This window comes from Acipenser ruthenus, chromosome 34 (genome assembly GCF_902713425.1).
Source record: "Acipenser ruthenus chromosome 34, fAciRut3.2 maternal haplotype, whole genome shotgun sequence".
Classification (NCBI taxonomy): domain Eukaryota; kingdom Metazoa; phylum Chordata; class Actinopteri; order Acipenseriformes; family Acipenseridae; genus Acipenser; species Acipenser ruthenus.
The window spans coordinates 4502327-4523831 of record NC_081222.1 but is presented as its reverse complement, the minus strand read 5'-3'; the positions used below and the strand labels follow the sequence as shown (position 1 = coordinate 4523831).

Sequence of the window (21505 nt, the reverse complement as noted above, 5' to 3'; positions counted from 1 at the left end):
GACCCAGGGGACTTTTTTGACCTGAAAAAAGAAACAAGGACCAGGGGTCACAAATGGAGATTAGATAAAGGGGCATTCAGAACAGAAAATAGGAGGCACTTTTTTACACAGAGAATTGTGAGGGTCTGGAACCAACTCCCCAGTAATGTTGTTGAAGCTGACACCCTGGGATCCTTCAAGAAGCTGCTTGATGAGATTCTGGGATCAATAAGCAACTAACAACCAAACGAGCAAGATGGGCTGAATGGCCTCGTCTCGTTTGTAAACTTTCTTATGTTCTTATGTTCTTATGAATCATTGGGATCCTTTAAGACCCGACTTCAAAAAGTTTTCAACCAGCCTCTAGAAACCGGACGAGCGCTGATGTGCTGAATCATGACCTCCTCTTGTTCGTTCGGTTTCTCATATGGTGCAAGGCCTTGATAAGCCGGGTCCACTGTGTAACAACGTGGTAAAGAGTAACGTTGCTGTGCTTGTTTCTCCAGAGAGTGAAGTCCTGAGACCATGAAGATGAGAGTTGCTGTGTTGCTGGCTGTGATTGCTATGTTCTGTGCTGCCGACGCTCAGAAATGCCCTCTGGATGATTTGATGAGCAGCCTGACAGAATCTGTGGGTAAGAAACCAGCTTCCATCCGCACCTATCCAAACACTCAAGTGAGAACTGGATAAAGTTAACCCAAGACACTACTTTAAATTGAGCACAGAGAGCAGAACAAGAGGGCATGAATGGAAGCTGAGTAAAAAGAAGTTTAGAAGGGAAGGTAGGAAGCACTTTTTTACACAGAGATTATAAATGCATGGACCAGCCTACCAGGGGAAGCAGTAGGATCTGAAACACTGGGAACGTTTCAAAATGGACTAGATTCTGTGCTTTTAAATGAGATCCCCCTGGTAGAGGGTGCTAGGAAGGGATGAGCCTTGATGGGCAGAACAGCCTCTTCCTAAATTCTTATGCTTTGTGTTGTTTTCAGCCTCTGCAGTGCTGCAGAAAGTGACTCTGTCCTGCATTTCTGTCTCAGCTAGAGGGAGCCTGGTGGATTGTCCTGCAGGTCAGTGTGCCATCTTCAGTTCTTCAGCTTTTATTTTTCTCTTTTACTCCAAATAATACAAACGTAGCATTATTGTTTGAACTTGAACTTTATTTATATGTTTTCATGTAGCTCACATGTTTAGACTGATAACCCCATTTCTCTGTCTCCTCTTTCTGTTTTCATATCTGTTCCTCAAATACACCCATTTCCTGTCCATTTCATTCTACTTCTTAAAGGGCTATGTAAATGATTGAACATTACAGACGATATTATTACCTCATCAGCCACTCGGAGGGCATCGTCACAATCTGAGGTGGCAGAATTGTAAATGGTTCTTGCTCTCTTTCCTTTGCAGGTTACAAGCCGACGGGCTGCTCCTGCGGTAATGCCTGCGGCTCCTGGGATATCCGCAATGACCAGACCTGCCACTGCCAGTGTGCAAACCAGGACTGGACCGCTGCACGCTGCTGCAAGATAGCCCTGAAATAGAAGCCAGAAAATGACAGAATCCACGTCTGGATCTTGAAGCATTCTGAAACACAAATGTGGTTTAAAGATTGGTGTGAGGGCTTTCAGTTTTCAAGCTCCTTCACTCTGGAACTCACTTCCAGCTTTTACACAGAATGCTGAGTCTGTCAGTATTTTTTAAATCTAGGCTCAAAACGTATCTCTTTGATTTGGCCTTTAGCTGGCGAGCAGATTGGAGCTCTTTTTGTAAAGCGCCCTTGGATGCTTGCACATAAAGGGCACTGTATAAATGATACTGGTATGGTAATTGCTATGGTATGAAAAAGGTCTAAAAAATAAATAATTTTCTTGCACATGTATCAATCATGTTATTTAGTTTCCAATTCTTATATTGCTTCTCTTTTTTTACATCCTTGTGGCAAAGTGGCTGCTGATTGGAAACAGGTGCAGAGGTGATGCAGTGCAGAAATAATTACACACCAGGAAACTGTAATCCGTTTGGAAAAGGAGGTATTTTATTTATAACTCCCAGGCTGGCGACCAAACAATAAACCTCCGGTAATACACACCAATGTGTAAAGCACGGAAGAAACAATAATAAATGGATTGTAGTCCAAATAATAAAGACACGTTATCCGCCCCACAATAACACAAAACACGGTCACCAGTCTGGGTGCGTGCAGTAGTGCTCGTGGTGGGTGATAACAATTATACAGTGACTGTGGTATTGTTGTTCCGGATAGTGCTGGCCCAAAGCGACATAGATGTGTTAGCTATCTAGTGAATTTATAAAAACAAAAGACAATTACTAACAGTGACAAAACAAAGAAATCTTTTTTTCTTATTTTTAGGGGTTTCTCCCTGTCCTTCCAGTTCCTTGTTATTATTAATTAATTAATTTCTTAGCAGACGCCCTTATCCAGGGCGACTTACAATGGTTACAAGATAACACATTATTTTTACATACAATTACCCATTTATACAGTTGGGTTTTTACTGGAGCAATCTAGGTAAAGTACCTTGCTCAAGGGTACAGCAGCAGTGTCCCTACCGGGGATTGAACCCACGACCCTCAGGTCAAGAGTCCAGAGCCCTAACCACTACTCCACACTGCTGCCCTTGCTCAAACCAAGCAAAGGAGTAGATTGCGATTTTCCGTTCCCTTTTATGCTATCACGCATGACCCCTTGGTAAACGAGTGCAGCTGTCTCTACAATCTGCAGCTGCTACGTCATTTCCCTTCCGGGTCAATATGTTCCTGCAACAGAGTCTCGCCTTCTTCCAGACTACCGACTTCCCGGTCCGGGGAAAGAACTGTCAGGCCAGCCCGTCCAAAGAACTCTACGTTCGCTGCTTAGCGCCCTCACAGGTGGGCTACCATCTATGGAACCCAGGACCTCCGGAGTACCACGGCAGGGTACTCAATTAGTTGCGGGTGCGCTCGCAGGTGCTCAAAGGATAATGAAAATGAAAAAGGCAAAACAGAAAAAGGGAAAATAAAACACAATAATGAAAACTACAAAATAAAGGTGCTGCTCTCTGCAGCGGTTTTTTCCCCAGTCGTCGCTACCCCTATGACCCGGGTCTCCGTCCTACACTCTGCTGTTCCCTCAGTTATGTCTGGATACTATCGGGGTCTGCCCAAGGATTCCCCGCTCTCTCTCTATTTCTTTAGTTTCTTCTCATTGAGTTTCTTTTGTTTTCTGTTCCATCCGTCCACGGTCTCGATGAGCAGCGCTTCCGCTAGCTCGTTGTTCGGTCTAGAGGGGCAGATCTGAGGAAACAACAAATTATTCATTTATAGGCCCAGCAATCCCCCCAAGGCCCGCCTCCCAGCCACTCAAAGAGAGGGAAAGCCCACACACCCTCTTCCCCACCTCTCTGTGTCACTGCCATGACTGACAGGCAGATCCCATGGGGCTGCTGCCCTCTTTCTGCAGCACCACACATACGTCAGATGGCCAGTCCAGGTCTCCCCTGTTACAGGACCCTAAAGTCCTCAATAACTATAGGCCAATCTCCAAACTACCATTCTTAGATAAGGTTCTAGAGAGAGTTGTTGCAATTCAGTTAAAAGATATCTAACTCTTAATGGTATATTCAAAAAGTTTCAGTCTGGTTTTCATGCTGCACATAGCACCGAGACGGCCTTTGTCAGAGTTGTGAATGATCTGCTGATAAACTCTGACTCAGGCTTTCCATCAGTATTAACTCTTCTTCATCTAAGAGCTGCATTTGATACTGTAGACCATTCCATCCCACTGAATCATCTTGAAAGCACAGTGGGACTGTCTGGCCTTGTCCTATCCTGGTTCAAATCTTATCTTTCTGATAGGTTTCAGTTTGTCTCTATTGGGCAGGTAAAATCGGCATGATCAGAAGTTGTCTGTGGTGTTCCACAGGGCTCCATTCCAGGTCCCTTCCTGTTTTCATTATATAAGCTACCGTTAGGTGACATTATCCGCAGACACGGAGTGAACTTCCATTGCTATGCTGGTGATACCCAGCTATAGTTGTCCCTATAACCAGGAATTTCTTCTACCTGGGTGTTATTAGCTATTTGCCTTACAGACACCAAGCATTGGATGTCACAGAATCTTTTAATATTGAATCCAGATAAAACAAAGGTTATGCTAGTGGGCTCACAGAACCAACTAAAAGAAAATGTGGGATTACATGAGCTTGACCCCTGCAGTCTCTCATCAAAACTTAAACTAGAAATTAAGAATTTGGTGGTCATCTTTGATCCTGATCTATCATTGATTATTATGTATTTCTTAGCAGACGCCCTTATCCACTGTGCATTTATAGAGGTGGGTTTTTACTGGAGCAATCTAGATAAAGTACCAGGGATTGAACCCACGACCCTCCGGTCAAGAGTCCAGAGCCCTAACCAGTACTCCACACTGCTGCCCCATTGAGGAAGTTACTGAATTATCTTTATACCATTGGAGAAATATAGCCAAACACATCAATTATTTCTGTATCTGATGCCGAGAGACTAATGCATGTCTTGGTTTCATCTAGAATTGATTATTGTAATGCACTTTTTTCTGGTGTCCCAAAACACGTAGTATCCGCTTACCACTTACAGAATACTGCCGCTAGAATTCTGACTAAAACCAGGAAAAGTGAACATATTACCCCCGTTTTGGCCTCTTTATATTGGCTCACTGTGCACTATAGAATTGATTTTAAGATTTTGATGTTAACTTACAAGGCGCTGAATGGATTAGCACCTAGTTATTTGCAGGAGTTACTGACCCCATATCTTCCAAACCGCACTCTCAGATCGCAGGATGCGGGGCTGCTGGTTATTCCTAGGGTCAACAAAAGCAACATGGGAGGTAGGGCTTTTTCTTGTAGAGCTCCTAAATAATGGAATGCTCTGCCTTCGTTTGAAGCTGGGACTGTTACAGTTTTCAAGTCAAGACTAAAACACACTTTTATAAAATAACTTTCTTATCTTAGTGGGTTTTAATGTAACTTTAAAATTGTTGCTTTTGTATTATGTATATGCTGTTACGGGTTGCATTGTGACAGGCTGGTTGAGTTCCTTGCTCTTCCCTGCTGGCAGTTGCATTGTGACGGGCTGGTTGAGTTCCTTGCTCTTCCCTGCTGGCAGTTGTGTTGTGACGGGCTGTTTGAGTTCCCTGCTCTTCCCTGCTGGCAGTTGCGTTGTGACGGGCTGGTTGAGTTCCTTGCTCTTCCCTGCTGGCAGTTGCGTTGTGACGAGCTGGTTGAGTTCCTTGCTCTTCCCTGCTTGCAGTTGCGTTGTGACGGGCTGGTTGAGTTCCCTGCTTTTCCCTGCTGGCAGTTGCGTTGTGACGGGCTGGTTGAGTTCCTTGTTCTTCCCTGCTGGCAGTTGTGTTGTGACGGGCTGTTTGAGTTCCTTGCTCTTCCCTGCTGGCAGTTGCGTTGTGACGGGCTGGTTGAGTTCCTTGCTCTTCCCTGCTGGCAGTTGCACTGTGACGGGCTGGTTGAGTTCCTTGCTCTTCCCTGCTGGCAGTTGTGTTGTGACGGGCTGGTTGAGTTCCTTGCTCTTCCCTGCTGGCAGTTGCATTGTGACGGGCTGGTTGAGTTCCCTGCTCTTCCCTGCTGGCAGTTGCGTTGTGACGGGCTGGTTAAGTTAATTGCTGCTGCTAACAAGATGCACTGGAACTGGAAATGGAATTTCAATTGAAAAACATGAATTGACCCCGACCCCGACCCTGAATATGATATATTATATATAAAATATATAAGGTATAGACAATGTCGACCCAGGGGACTTTTTTGACCTGAAAAAAGAAACAAGGACCAGGGGTCACAAATGGAGATTAGATAAAGGGGCATTCAGAACAGAAAATAGGAGGCACTTTTTACACAGAGAATTGTGAGGGTCTGGAACCAACTCCCCAGTAATGTTGTTGAAGCTGACACCCTGGGATCCTTCAAGAAGCTGCTTGATGAGATTCTGGGATCAATAAGCTACTAACAACCAAACGGGCAAGATGGGCTGAAGTGCCTCCTCTCGTTTGTAAACTTTCTTATGTTCTTTCTTATAACTGGCAAAATGGCTGCTGATTAGAAACAGGGTGTTTCCAGGTTGGTTTTCTTCTCGGGGGTCAGGCAGTGCACCATGTGGTCACACAACCGCTCCGCAACCACCCTGGGGTGTGTCTCCGGTGATCTTCGGTACTCCCTGAACCATACCCGGTGGGTCTCTGCCGTAATGTTGAAGCGGCAGAGAATGGTCAGCTTGACCAGGTCATAATTGGCAGTGCTGAGGTCGCTCATGGCCTGGTAGGCTGCCTGAGCCTCCCCGATCAGGCTGGGTCCCAGCTGGCTTGCCCAGAGCTCCCGCAGCCATGACTTGTTGGTAGCCATCCTCTCAAACGCCATCAAGTACGCCTCTGGGTCATCCTCCGCCGTCATCTTCATCGCCCGAGCCGAGGAATAATCACACAAAGGAAACTGTAATCCGGTTTGGAAAAGGGGTTTGTTTTATTTATAAAAACTTCCGGTCTGGCGACCAAACAATAATCCCCCGGCAATACACACCAATGTGTAGAGCACAGCAGGAAACAATAATAACTGGTTTTGCAAACCAAATAATAGTACACGTTATCCGTTCCACAATACAATACAATACACCAGTCCAGGTGCATGCAGTAGTGTTGGTGGTGGGTGATAACAATTTAAACAGTGACTGTAGTGTAGTGTTGTTCCGGGTAGTGCTGGCCAAGACGACAGCTCCGGAGACGTGTTAGCCGTCTAGTGAATTTACAAAACAAAAGACAATTACTAACAGCAACAAAAACAAACAAAACACTCACAAATACTGCTCACAATATACAGGGGATCACTCCCTGTCCTTCCAGTTTCCTGTGCTCTGAAACCCAAGCTAAGAAAATGATTTACGATTCTCCAGCCCCTTCATGCCATTATGCATGACCCCTTGGTAAACGATTGCAGCTGTCTTTTTACTGTCTGCAGCTGCTACATCGTTTACCTTCCAGGTCAATACGTTCCTGCAACAGAGTCCCGCCTTCTTCCAGACTGACCGACTTCCCGTCCCAGGAAAAGAACTGTCAGGCCAGCCCGTCCAAAGCCTTTCCCTTTCGCTGCTTAGCACCCTCACAGGTCCGGTGGTAGATTTACCCGGTACAGCAAAATCAGTCGGAAGTCGCATATGTAGATTTTACACAGCGGCCAGATTACTGAGTGAAGTCATGAATGATCGATTTTGAGTTTTACACGTTTTGTGTACTTAACAGTCCAAACTATCGTTTTATCAAGTTTATTTTGTGAAATAATGTCTCTATTATACTGTAAATAGACAGTTTGGTAACAACAGCGACCTATAGATTGTCAAAATTAGCTGAAACAAAGACTAAAATCCGTGCAATTCACGGAATCACCGCAACAGCGTCCTTCCACGCATACACATCATCCGGGTATCTTTTGAAAGCTGTAGTTTCCCTCTTTCCCGCTATGTAGGGCATTAATAGACAGACATCTTATTTAGCCACTGAAAACGGTTTTAAGAAGTGGTTGCAGTGTAAACAGTTCTGCTTGTTGCTATGCGTGACGTCATTTAGCTTCTTGTAGTGTCCACCGATTGGCTGAATGCCTCCACGCGCTTTGACTTCTGGGACAGCGGCATTGCTGTGGTTGTGAACGCAGAGAATTTGTGATATTAAAAAAAATATAAAAAATCACAGGCGAATTATGTCTTTATCAAAAGAACAGGATGCTGCAAATTCTCTTAACATTTTACGATCCAGCAACATGGAATCTGCTGCGACTGACAGACAGTGGATGCAGCTGGTTTCGGAATATTTTTGTGATGGTGCATGCTGGTCTGAGTCTGACAGTGAGAGTGGTGATGTAGATGACCCTGATAATGCTGACAGCATAAGCGAAGATGATCGTTTCAATGCTGATAGTGATGACGACGCGGCTGTCATTGATGAAGTAGTTGTGGTGATGGAGAATCATGTCGCTGACATTGTTATTGATAACAATACTAGAACCGAGTTGCAAAAAATAAATAATTACAGCTGTGTAAATAAGTCGTCTAAATACAGCTGCAAACTGAATGACAGGATACCCTGTGTTAAGGTATTTTCTGACGAATATATACTTGACCTGAGGACATTAATGGGTTCTTTGCCAGACTACGAGAAGGATCTGATTCTCTTAGGAAAAATCAGCGCCACTATCAGCAATGACAAGCTAACTACAAACTCAAAAAGAAAAGAACAGATGCCTAGAAAACACCAAAGAACAACCTACTACATACAGGGCCATCGTGTTTGCAGAGAAGCGTTTAAGTTTCTACACTGGTAAGCACTTTGCCATTGAAAGCTTTATGAAAAAAATTCTGAATTTACATTACTGAAAGCTTTCTTCAATAAAAATTACTATGAAAATGATTTGTATTAATCTTTTTCAGCATCAGCCAGGATAAGCTGACAGCACTGCTGAAGCATTACAAACAATTTGCGGGCAGCAGTGTGGAGTAGTGGTTAGGGCTCTGGACTCTTGACCGGAGGGTTGTGGGTTCAATCCCAGGTCGGGACACTGCGGCTGTATCCTTGAGCAAGGTACTTTACCTAGATTGCTCCAGTAAAAAAACCTAACTGTATAAATGGGTAATTGTATGTAAAAATAATGTGATAGCTTGTAACAATTGTAAGTTGCCCTGGATAAGGGTGTCTGCTAATAAATAAATAATAATAATTTGGTTTGGTACCTCGGTACAAGGAGGCAGGCAGGCAACAGATGTCAGGCTGCTGACGCATGCTGATATAACCAAAGTAGTTGCATTCATTGTTCATTTTGCTGAAGACCCTGCTATGGTGCTACCTGGACGAGTACCTGGGTTCAAGCGGTTTGACATAAAACTGCTGCCTTCAAACCATACAAAGGCAAGCATCTGGAGAAAGTACAATACTGCTATGGAGGCGGCAGGTAGGCAGTTATTTAAGATTATTATTATCTTCGATATTGTCACTGCTTGGTGCGTTATGTGTTTCAGCAGCAGACTCTTTTTATTAAGTAAAACAGTTCACACATGAAATCAATCAGCACAAACTCCTAAACACGTTTTGGGCTGTATATTAATAAAACAAATAAATGAACTGAGACGCATGTTTTATTTTTTTTAGCTGTTTAAAAGTATCGTGTTTTTTATCATTGTTTTAAAAATGACATAACCCCCCCCCCCCCCCCCAAAAAAAACCTGATGCGTTTCAGTTCATTTATTTTATTAAATGCAGCCCAAAACGTGAATGGAATTGAAAAGGTATGTCATTTTGATTGTTTTGTTTATTTATTAAACATAACTTTTACATATCTAAAAAAAAAAAAAAAAAAGATGCATCTCAGTTCATTTATTTATTTATACAGCCCAAAATGTGTTTATGAGTTTATACTGATTAATTTTATGTGTGATTGTAACAGGGGAGATCTGGACTGACTGTCTGGCACATCCGTATTACTGCAGGTAGAGGACAGCAGTCTCGTGGGATCTGCCTGTCGGTCATGGCGATGACACGGAGAGGTGGGGAAGAGTGTGTGTGTGCTTTCCCTCTCTCTGAGTGGCTGAGGGGCGGGCTCATGGGAGACTGCTCAGCCCATAAGAACTGGCTTGGTTGTGCACTCGGGTGGCCGTGTTGGGGGAAATACAGTGTCACTGGCAGAAGAGGCCAGAGTGAAACAAGGAGCAGGTGAGCCCGGCTGAGGGGGCAGCCTTTCATAAAAAAAAAACTAATTTTCACAAAGCAATATAAATAAATATGTACCCGAGGGGACGTGTGTAGAGGTACGGGGAACCCTGGCCAACCCCAGTGTATAGGAACAACTGAGTGTAGGACGGAGACCCGTGCTGACCGGCTTAGCGGCAATGGGGGCACTGCATAAGCAGCACTTTTGTTTGTAGTTTTATTTTCCCTTTTTCTTTCGCCTTCTGTTTTCATTATTATTTCTGAGCACTTGAAGGTGCACGGATACCTGTGTTGGTAACCCCGTGGTCCTGGTTTACTGTCGGCAGTATCCAGACCACGGACAACAGCGCCCTCTGCGGGCTAAACTAAATAAAAAAATAAATAAGTAAAATAAATAAATCTGGGCACCTGTGGGGTGTTTGCAAATAAAATCTTCTGTCTCCCGTGTCAGTGAATACCCCCACCCTTCCAAAGTGATATTTACCCCTTATAGTTAAAGAGTTATAAGCACAAATTTAACAGTAAAAAAAATCTCTTGCAGGTAAGCGAGCTGTAAAGATTGACTCATTCCGTAGGCTATGGCAGACTCTGGTGCCCTACATTCGCAATACTCGACCCATGACACATCTCTGTTGGACCTGCCAAAAGAATAATTCTGCCATTTACAGAAGTGTCAATATTTCTGATGAAAAAAAATCAGAACGCTTACAAAATCAGCAGGCCCACTTAAATAAAGTAATGCTAGAGCAGTCACTGTACCAGGAAATGGTCAGGGCAGCTAAAGTCGTGATTAAAACCAGTGGTGACAGACTTGGTATGAATGTCCCAGTATCAAAGGAGATGGCTGTGCATTACAGCTTTGATTATGCACAGCAGTTACACTTTCCCGCTGATCCCATGCAACCTGGCCCTATGTACTTTTTGACTCCCAGAAAGTATGGCCTGTTTGGTATTGCCTGTGAAGGAATACCACAACAGGTCAATTATCTAATTGATGAAGGCATGTCCATTTCCAAGGGTTCAAACTCAGTCATAAGCTTCTTGGACCATTTCTTTATGATGTATGGACTCGGTGAAACTGAGGTTCAGTTACATTGTGACAACTGTTCTGGACAAAACAAGAACAATTATCTGATTTGGTATCTGGCATGGAGAGTTCTGAATGGGCTGCACAGATCAGTTTCCCTCAACTTTTTGATAGCTGGACACACCAAATTCGCACCCGATTGGTGTTTTGGCTTAGTGAAACAAACCTATCGGAGGCATATGGTCTCATGTTTGGATGATATTGCCACTGTTGTGCAATCCAGTACTGTGAACCGGAGTCAATATCGCCCAGAAAGTGGGAACCGAGGATGGTGAAGTTCTGGTCCCACAGTCAGACTGGCGGTCATTTCTTAAACCATTCTTCAGGATGACGTTGGGCATAAAAAAAATATCATCATTTCAGGTAATGGATTAAAAAAAAAAATACTTACGTTTTTTCAAACTATTATGTTTTCTTATAAATACCGATTGTAGTTGACTGTACTTGCAAACACATATCGGTATTTATAAGAAAACATAGGTTTGATATGTTTTTTTAGGTTTGATACTGCACACTGTGGAATGGTGTTTAGAAAACAGTATTCAGATTCCGAGGAAGAGATGTTTGCCCTCCTGAGAGATGACACTTGTCTACCACCAGCAGGCAGGCCACAGCCCATCAGATCACCTGGTTTAGACTGCAAGAGGAAGCAGTACTTTTATGAAAAGATTCGAGAGTACTGTATGCCTGCTACGATGGATAGAACCTGTCCACAACCTACAGATGTTAATGATGATTAGTCTACACAAACATTAGTAACATTTGGGCTAGTTCCGTAGACCCAGATTAGTACTAATTATTAATTACATTTGGAAACAATCCTGGTCCAGGTTGATCATTGTGTCTGCTGGTTTCTTGTTCCTAATGAGCTCAGAATTACTTAATCAAACCCTCAATTGAACCAATAATTAATTTGCCTAATCAGAGCTTTTTAATGATTTTTAACTCTTAAATGGCTGGTTTCCACATACCGATTAGCACTAATCCTGGACTATCTAATGTTAACTGAGGTAAGGTAGTCCAAGATATGTATTTCAGAATATGAAATGTATATAGTAAATGTAAATGTAAATAGTTCAGCACTTTTAATTTAAAAACATTTACATTTTTGTTTTTAAAAAAAAATCGCTATGAATTGTAAAAAAAATGAATTTTTCTATGTTTCAATAAATGAAAAATAAATATTTGTATCATATAATTTCTTTGTCATATTTTGCAGAAAGGTATGAGGAGTTATTGGTGAACATTTGGTGTATGTGTCAGAATTCTAACATAATGGTTGCTAAGGAAATAGCTGGAAAGTAGGTGTCCTATGTTTCAACTTAATTTTCTCAAAATGGCGTCTTCTGACTTTGCTGATTTCAAAATGTCATATCTCGGGCCCCATTTGAGATATATCAATACGTTTGGTATTATTTTAAAGCTTATTATATGCCCAATCCATTGCCACAATAAAACAGTTTTTGAAATTTTTGACCAAGTGACTGATTTCGCTGTCCTGGGTCACATATTTCTGTCACAATAACACAGTGCTGCCTTATTGTTTTAGGAGGATTCCACACACGGAATCGCGTGTTTCACAGTCTGGCCACATTGGCAGTAATTATAGGGGAGCCCGGGGCGGGCTGTCACACTTTGTACTCTTTCTTATCTTCTTATTTGTAGACATTCTACGAGGTTCTGTTCCTAACCAAGCAGAAGAGTAGCCTTGCATGTATAGAGGGATGTGTTAATACGGGCGTAACTTTACTCACAATATGATATTTAGGCTGTTCAACAAGCGTGGTTCACCTGAGACACCCTGCCTGCAAGGGGTTGCTTGTCACAGACCAGATTACAATGGCAGACAATGTGATATGTTCTCTTTTCATATGAATACAGGCTATATATGATATGACTAAGACTACAAAGAGACTCATATTTAAAGTGAGTTGAACCCATGGTACAAAATCATGTTACAGCCTCCATAGAACTGGAGGACAAACATCATATAATTCAGATTGATATATCTGGTGACATGGCCTACATGTTGGTATAAAATGATAGGCCCATATATATGCATGTACAACCAGCGCTCCAGATAAGGTTTTGGGTCTGGGAGTAACTTACCCTCTAATTTGAACACTGAGAGAGAAAATGTATTTTCAGGGGACAAAATGCAACATTACCTTGAAGTCATGAGTAATCTCGATAAATACTGTACAATTTTTAATGGTAATGGGGTAGGCATTAAAAAAGAGCCTTCCATTTTAACTGCAATGTTACTTTGAACTGCTGTACAACCACACGTGTTCCACAAGGCTCTATTGGCTCAGCACATTTCTTTCGAGGTATCACACTGACTCTGCAAATTACATTACGTTACTCATATTTTAACATTAAATTCTTAAATTCATGAGCGTGTTAAATCTTCAATATTAAACTGTACAGATAAATAAAATAAGGAAATGCATTAATAAGTTATAAAACAGTTCATTTAATATTATAAGCACCTTTTTTTTAGCGGTTGCCTCTGACAATGGTTCCAGTTGGGTTTGTATCTGGACTGGGGTGTTTATGTTTCAACCTGTAGCTTGAATTGTTCTTATTCTTACTGTGATTGGCTACAAAGACAACAGGACTAGCCAGAGATTGGATAATGTGTGTTGGGTTGTTTTTTGTTGTGCACAGTTTCCTAGTAACGAAAGACATTGTATTCTGGGAGATGTTGTTGTTAGTGGAGGTTTTAGGGGAGGCAGACAAACTGTGCAGCAACATTTTGATGCATATTTTTACACATCAAATTTTAATTTAGTGTGTATTTCAGATTATTTAATGAATAAAAACGACAGGTACACAGCTTATCTGGACAGCTGTGTACAGCAATGGCCAAAAGTTTTACCTCACTCTATAGAATTAACTAATTATGCTTCATAGCATTGAAACCTGCTGAATAATGTTACGTTAACATATTGAATTATGTACCACTTTGTAGTTTTCGTTATACTTAACGAAAAACTGACAAAAAATGTACATTTGTAACATGAAATACTGTAATACTATCATGGCTTCCCAACACACTCACAAAACCACATCCAGGATCAGCTTCTAGTGGTGGGCAGTTCAGTTCTTTTTACTGACTCGATTCACTTGATGCAGTTCAGTTTGGTGAATCGATTCAAAAGACTTGTGCATTTGATTCACTGATTCAATGAAACAAAACCAATCAATGTAGACTGAATCACTTGGGTATCAAGGTTTATTTGAACAGAAAAGAACAAACCGTTCACGAACTACACAGGAACCACTAACAGGAAATAGCTAGCTAGAATCTATAGTTGGTTGTGCTCTTCTCCAAAGGGGATCGTGGTGCGTGTGCTGTGCTGTGTTGTTCTGTGCGGTGAGGGCCATGCTCTGGGGTTAGTGCTGGCTCAATGGCTACAGCCTCCCGTCCTCCTGCTCCTCTACGAAAACACAAAACAAACACGTAACAAACAAAACATACACCAGCTCCGGCCGGTCGCTTTACTTTCTCAGTGCAAGGGGAGATACTGACGTAGCTGCTTCCCCTTTGTACCCAGAAAACTCCTCCCTGCTATCAACGCGTCGCCATGGCTTCTCCAATAGAGGGCTGCTCCGCAGCTGACTGGAATGGAGTCGTCCTGAGTACTTGCAACTATGCGCCCCTCCTAATATGGTTACCTTCCGGTTTCCACCTACCATCAAGGTGGCACATCTAGGAGGCAGCATACCTTCCCCCTTACACAGCGCCCTTTCTGGTTGGGAGGGAGATTTACAGCATTGACCCTTTCTTTCTCTATCACACTGCTTTATCCCTTTGTGGTCCTATGTCGGACCTGGTCCGACATCGCAATTTTCCCTTTCCGGTCCAATGTCGGACCCTGTCTGACATCATCAAAAAGACGCAAAAAACAGGTCTCTAGTTGTTTTTTCTCCGGAAAAAGCTGAGAAAACCATTCAATGGCCGAGAGACCGATAGGAGCTGAGAGAAGCTGAAAATAAAGGGCGTATCTCATGAATACTGATAGACCCGACACCACATAGATAACACGGACATAAACAAACAAGATAGCTGCTTCCGCATCCAGCGCTCAAAGAATAAGCAAAAGGATAAGCAGGGGCGTGCAGAAGGGGGAGCAAGCAGGGGCACCGCCCCCCCAATAATCATATCAAAGATATTATTTTTTTCTCATCAATTCTCTGTCTGTGATTTTCCTTACTGGCACTCACCAATTGCATTTCCTCATAACGAGTTAAAGAACGACTGCACAAACATTCACAGTCACATGCTTGTTACCGTTGAAAACGTGTGCGCATTCGCGATGACGTTACCATTACGTTAAACCTGCACAGCAGAAGCAGTTATCATGGATATTAGAACATTTTTCAAAAAGCAGTTATCTGCGGATCAGCCACTGGATAACAACTTACCATCCCTGCTTCAGCAGATCCTTCAGTCCCACAAGACCCCACAGAAGAAGAAGAATTAGCAAGAGGAGCAGAAGGCAACAGCACTGCAAATACGACTTCAGCTGGTGAAACGCAGCAAGCTGCTTCTCATGGCGCCATTACGGAAAGTGAGTACCCGATTAATCATGAGCTCTGACACTGACAACGAAACAGAACTTCTACACATTGTAAATAAAGGCCCACATCAAATTTCCACAAATTGCATTCGGAAAATAAAGTACGCTCATTCAATGCAGCCTGGTACAAAATACCAGAAGCAGCAACATGGCCTGAATATTCAGAAAAAAAAAGATGAAAAAATGTTTTGTTTTCATATAACCAGAAAAAAATGACCTAGCTTGGTTAGTAACTGGGTGCTTGTGACAGAAAGACAATGATTATTGGGGGTAAATCTCACCCCCGACCTGTGAGGGCGCTAAGTAACAGGAACAGAGTATTCTGGAAGTCGGTCATGTAGAAAAGAGACGGAGCTTCGGTACACTAACTCATTGACCCGGAGGGGAAATGATGTGGCAGTATAGGGGTCATAAGTGATGGTATAAATAGGGGTTGAAGCCATGTTATCTGTTCCTTCGTTTTGGTTTATGGAAACTGACCTGGAAGGACCTGTGTTTCGTGTGTTTGTTTGTTCTGTCTATTTGTTGTTTGCTATCACTAGACAGCTAACACGTTCCGGAGCTGACGGCAGAGGCCAGCACAAACCCGGAACAGTACTGCACTTGTATCACCATAATTGTATTTGCACCACTAGCACTAATTCACACACTAATGGACCTGTGTATGTGTTTTGTGTTTTGTGTGGGCGTATGTGGCAGGGCGGAAGCCCTACACATGGGAAATATGTAGTTTTATTGTATATTTTTGCATTATTTGTTGTAAATTGATTTAATTAATTGTTTAACTAATGTTGCGCTCCACCGGGGACGATTACCTGTCTGCATTGAGCAGCAGCTGAAAGCAATTGGCTGTTCCAGCAGGCAGGTGGGCGTGTCTCAGCGGAGAGTCAGTATAAAAACATAGCGATCACTGTGATCGGGGCTGCTGCAAGGCCTGCCGTTTTTACGACACTGTGGCAATGTGCCCCGCCCCTGTGTGCATTTCTATGTTGTATGTTGCGTGTGGTGTGTTAATGTTGGTGTATAGATATGGCTGCACGGGATATAAATGGGTGTGTGCAGCACGAGTTATTTAAAATGTATAATTGTATTTAGGCACGAGGATGGCAGATCACTTCACGTGCATTTAAAGTATTTAATATGTGAGCACGAGGTTGCACGTAATTAATTCACGTGCTGGGATTCAAGTGAATAATTAATTAGTAATTGAATCCCAGCACAACAGTATATATAGGTGCACGTTTCACTCACTCGTTGTTGTGTGTTCGGTGAGTGGAGAACGAGTGTGGAGAAGGAGAAACTAAAAAGTAAATAACAATTGCTATCGCGTGCTGGTAGGACCAGCACGATACTTGTTTGTTTATATAGACTCACCGTGTTTGTTTGTGTGTCTGTCTGTGCACCGTTTAAGTGTTAGTCCGTTTTGTTTGTCTATTTATTTTGGCGTAAAGTTCCGTGTCCTGTGTTTTGTTAAAACCTTTTTATTTATAATAAACCGGCGCAAGCAAGCGTCTTTTCCTGGATCTGACGGCACCACTCAGCCAGCCGTGTGACAGCACCTTGATTTATAGTTTGTTGTATTGTGTTTTATTTTTAGTGTCTTTTACAGTCGGACTGGCCGTCCAAACCGTGGTACCAACGGCACCCGTGATGATGGCCTTAAGGGCACGGGCAATGGATGACCCAGAGGCTTACCTGGTCACTTTCGAGCGGCTGGCTACCACCGCGTCATGGCCCCGAATGTACTGGGCGAGCCAGCTAAGATCCTGCCTGATCGGAGAGGCTCAGGCAGAGTATCAGGCCATGACGGACACCGAAGCCGCCGACTACGACCTGGTAAAGCGAGCCATCCTACGCCGGCTCAACATCATTGGGTAAACAGTGGGGTAGCAGTGTGGCGTAGTGGTTAGGGCTCTGGACTCTTGACCGGAGGGTCGTGGGTTCAGTCCCAGGTAGGGGACACTACTGCTGTACCCTTGAGCAAGGTACATTACCTAGATTGCTCCAGTAAAAAACGAACTGTATATATATGTAAAAATAATGTGATATCTTGTAACAATTGTAAGTCGCCCTGGATAAGGGCGTCTGCTAATAAATAAATAAATAAATAAATAAATAAATAATAATAATAAACGCACAGGGTACAATTCCGGGAGTACCGAAGATCCCCAGATACATGCCCCAGGGTGGTTGCGTTGCAGTTGTGTGACCACATGGTGCACTGGCTAAGCCCTATCCAGAAAACGGTCTGCAAATGGGCAAAGGCATAGCAGTGGACCATGTGGTCGGCGCCGAAACCCAGGTATGGATACGGCGTCACAACCCCGCCACCCTGGAAGCAGCAATAAAACTGGCTGAGGATTTTGAGGACTCCTTGGTCTCAGCCCACAGCAACCTCGCCACAGCTCCCGTCCACCGGAGCAGCTGCACACCATCACTCTCTGCTCCAACAACACTGGGACAAAGACCTCCTTCATGGAGGTCAAGGTTGGCCCCCAGCGGGGGCAAAGCTGCTACCCCAGCCCGTTGCCATACCAGCAATGAGACAAATGTGTAACCAATGTTCTCTCCTTCTCCCCTATCTGTTTTAGATGCAAACAACAGGGGCACCAGGCCAGGTCATGCCCTTTGGCAATGGAGTATGACGTGGCGGCGTGCAATTGGACATCTGGAGCGGGTAAGCACGGGGAAAAAGGTCGGGAGGGGCCTTGTATTGTTAATGCAGTTTTAAGCAAGGTGACAACCCACGCATTAGTGGACACCGGGTGTGAGCAGACCTTAATTAAAGCAGCTCTCTTGGGCGGTGTGTCGTGGCAGCCATGAGGCCTGGTGCCGGTCTCCTGCGTCCATGGAGATACGGCGACATACCCCACCCAGAAAGTATATTTATCGGTAGGACCGATAAAATGCCACCTAGTAGTTGGGGTGGCAGAAAGGCTACCACACCCAATAATGCTGAGACATTTGTAACACAAGAGCAAAAACATTGGGCATCGCTCCTTCCCTACCTCCTTTTTACAGTGAGAGAGGTGCCACAGAGTTCGACAGGGTTCTCCCCCTTCAAGCTCTTGTATGGCCGACAGCTTCGCAGCATCCTTGATCTGTTGAGAGAGGGGTGGGAGGAGCACAAAGGCTCATCCAAAAATGTAGTGCAGCATGTGCTCCTACTAAGAGATCGCCTGGATTTGGTCGGTTGTTTAGCCCAGGACAACCTCAAATCATCTCAGCACCGGCAACAGCAGCATTATAATTCAAATGCACTAATTTGAACCTTTCGACCAGGAGACAAGGTAATGCTGCTGCTTCCCTCCTCAGAATTGAAATTATGTGCTAAATGGCAGGGGCCATATGAAGTGATTCGGGATATAGAAAAGGTGAATTATGAAATTAGACAGCCCGATTGCGGTAATGAACGTGAAATTTATCATGTAAATTTATTAAAGCCCTGGCAGGCAAGGGAGACCTGTTTATAGCCCCAGGTGATGTAGAGGATGATTTAGGCCCCTGTCCAGAGACCCCTAGCACTAAAATCATTTCGATGGGGGAACAATTGGTTCCAGATCAGCAACGGGAGCTGCGTAAGCTTATTGAGTTCAGCGATGTTTTTTCTGACTTGCCCGGCAGGACTAACTTGGTGGAATATGACATTATCTCTCCCTCATGGTTCACAGCACGAGAGAGACCTTACTGGATCCCGGAAAGTCGGTGAAGTGGCATTCGCAAAGAGGTATGGGACGTGCTCGAACTTCGGGTGATGGAGCCTTCCAGGAGCGAGTGGTGCAGTCCAATAGTGGCCATAGTGGCCAAGAAAGACGGCACCAACCGCTTCTGTGTGGACTTCCAGAATGTAAACGCTATTTCCAAGTTCGATGTGTACCAATCTGAATGATTTTACAAAGTATCATTTGTCATTTTATTTCTTTTAAGGGAAAAAAACAACCTTATTAAAAGTTTAATTTCTCTCAATCTGTGATTGTGACAGCGCTATATTTACAGCACCTTTATAAACAAAAGTACCGAATCACAAGACGAACGTGAACTGGGCTAAAGGTAATTGGCGGTTTTGTCATTTTCAGATCTTTTAATCTAATAGGAAATTCCTTTGATGTTTAAACCACTTTGTAAGCAACTTGTAAGACTTTCACTGAACTGAAATAAGAAATTTACCAGGTTTAAGGACATATTTTCAATCAGTTATTAAAATATATTAAAAGATTGAGCTGACACAATTATATTAACCATATGTTACAGTGCTTTAACCACAATAGCATATACGCCTGATGGATGTGTTGTGCCAGGGGCAGTCTGGCAGCTACAGTGGGAGGCTTGTATTCCGATTTGGGACTCTACCTGGCTGCCAGCCATCTGGCAGAAAGTGCAAAGTGACTCATCTTTAGCATGCAGTTGTATCTGATGCCTCTATTCTCAAGAGCGAACCCGCACATCACAAGCGGATACCTCTAATTGCTATGAAAAAGAGCCAGGCTCGTTTGCATTCATGGTTATAGAGCTTTTAACCTCATCTCTACTGTAGTATAAACTTTATTGCAAGTTGTGTGACTTTTTAACAAGGCATTTGGATAAATAAGTGAATTGAGTGCGTACATGAATGATGAAGGGGTTTATGTAATTCAGTGCCCTTGTCTGCAGTTCGATGCGTACCCTATGCTTCAGGTCAACGAACTTCTAGGTCGACTGGGAAAGGTGAAGTTTATCTCTACTCTGGACTTGACAAAGGTATACTGGCAGATCCCCTTAACCTGCAGTTCTAGAGAGAAAACCGCATTTTCGAACCCTGGAGGGCTGTTTCATTTCAAAACCATGCCGTTTGGGCTACATGGTGCGCCCGCTTCCTTTCAGAGACTGATGGACCAGGTTTTACGCCCACATCATGAATATGCAGCAGCGTATACTGATGACGTGGTTATTTACAGCTCCACCTGGCGAGAGCATTTGGCTAGGATTGCAGCCGTCCTTCAGTCTCCTAAGGGTAGCCCGGCTAACTTGGAAAAATGCGCGTTTGCCAAATCAGAGACTCAATATTTGGGATTTTTAATGGGGAATGGAAGGGTGAAACCCGTTGTCACCAAAATCTAGGCTTTGGTAGACACGGCGATCCCCAAAACCAAGACTCAGGTGAGGTCGCTACTGGGATTAGCTGGTTATTACCACCGCTTTATTCCAGGGTATGCCACAGTGGTTAACCCTTTAGTTGACCTCACCAAAAAGAGTGCTCCAAATTTAATTAAGTGGTCAGCTGAGTGTCAGGGGGCGTTTGATACTGTTAACCGAAGACTCTGCCAGGCCCCCACTCTCATCACACTAGATTACACCAAGAGATTCATCCTCCACACTGATGCGTCGGATGTGGGTTTGGGTGCTGTCTTGTCCCAAAAGGTTGATGGAGTAGAACACCCAATATTGTATATCCCTCGGGAGCACAACTACTCCGTGGTTGAAAAGGATTGTTGGGGCATTAAATGGGCTACTCACTCCTTACGATACTACCTGCTGGGACACTCATTTGATCTTGTCACAGACCATGCCCCACTCAAGTGGTTAAGCACAATGAAGGACAGCAATGCCCGGATAACTCGGTGGTATCTGGCATTGCAGCCCTTCATGTACCACAGAAAGACCAGCAAAATGCAGATTATTTTTCCTGGGAGGGGGGAGTAATGGGAAAGATAGATTCAGCCGAGTGTTCCTTTGGCTCCACTCTGAGCGGTGGGATATGTGACAGAAAGACAATGATTCTTGGTGGTAAATCTCCCTCCCGACCTGTGAGGGCGCAAAGTAACAGGAACAGAGTACTCTGGACTACTTGGCCTGACATTTTGTTCCGAGGGTTAAAAAGAAGTTGGTCATGTAGAAAAGAGACGGAGCTTTGGTACACTTGAAGGGAAATGATGTGGCAGTTGCAGATCATAAAAAGCAGCTGCAATCATTTACCAAGGGGTCATGAGTGACGGTATAAATAGGGGTCTGTGACAGGATTGACCGAGGTTTGAGACTCAGAGACAGTTTGAAGTTCAAAATAAAGCTTTTTAATAAACGAAAATACAAAATAAACAGGCACAAGGGCCAAACAAAACGGTTTCAAAACACAAAATAATAAAC

The 21505-nt window shown here is 43.6% G+C and overlaps 1 protein-coding gene across 1 annotated transcript; it reads left to right on the top strand.

Annotated features, from left to right (window-relative positions):
* The first annotated feature begins 456 nt into the window (after positions 1-456).
* Positions 457-1858, top strand: LOC117962836 (resistin-like). Its single transcript, XM_059007139.1, has 3 exons — positions 457-613; positions 972-1049; positions 1387-1858. Exons 1-3 carry the CDS (start codon positions 505-507, stop codon positions 1518-1520), a joined length of 321 nt encoding a protein of 106 aa, XP_058863122.1. The 5' UTR covers positions 457-504; the 3' UTR covers positions 1521-1858.
* The last annotated feature ends 19647 nt before the right edge of the window (positions 1859-21505 follow it).

Excerpts from the sequence above, each read along its gene's own strand:
- LOC117962836 (XM_059007139.1), top strand. The coding sequence starts at position 505 with ATGAAGATGAGAGTTGCTGTGTTGCTGGCTGTGATTGCTATGTTCTGT. Across the intron at positions 614-971 it reads CAGCCTGACAGAATCTGTGG|CCTCTGCAGTGCTGCAGAAA; the intron begins GTAAGAAACCAG and ends TGTTGTTTTCAG. Across the intron at positions 1,050-1,386 it reads CCTGGTGGATTGTCCTGCAG|GTTACAAGCCGACGGGCTGC; the intron begins GTCAGTGTGCCA and ends TTTCCTTTGCAG.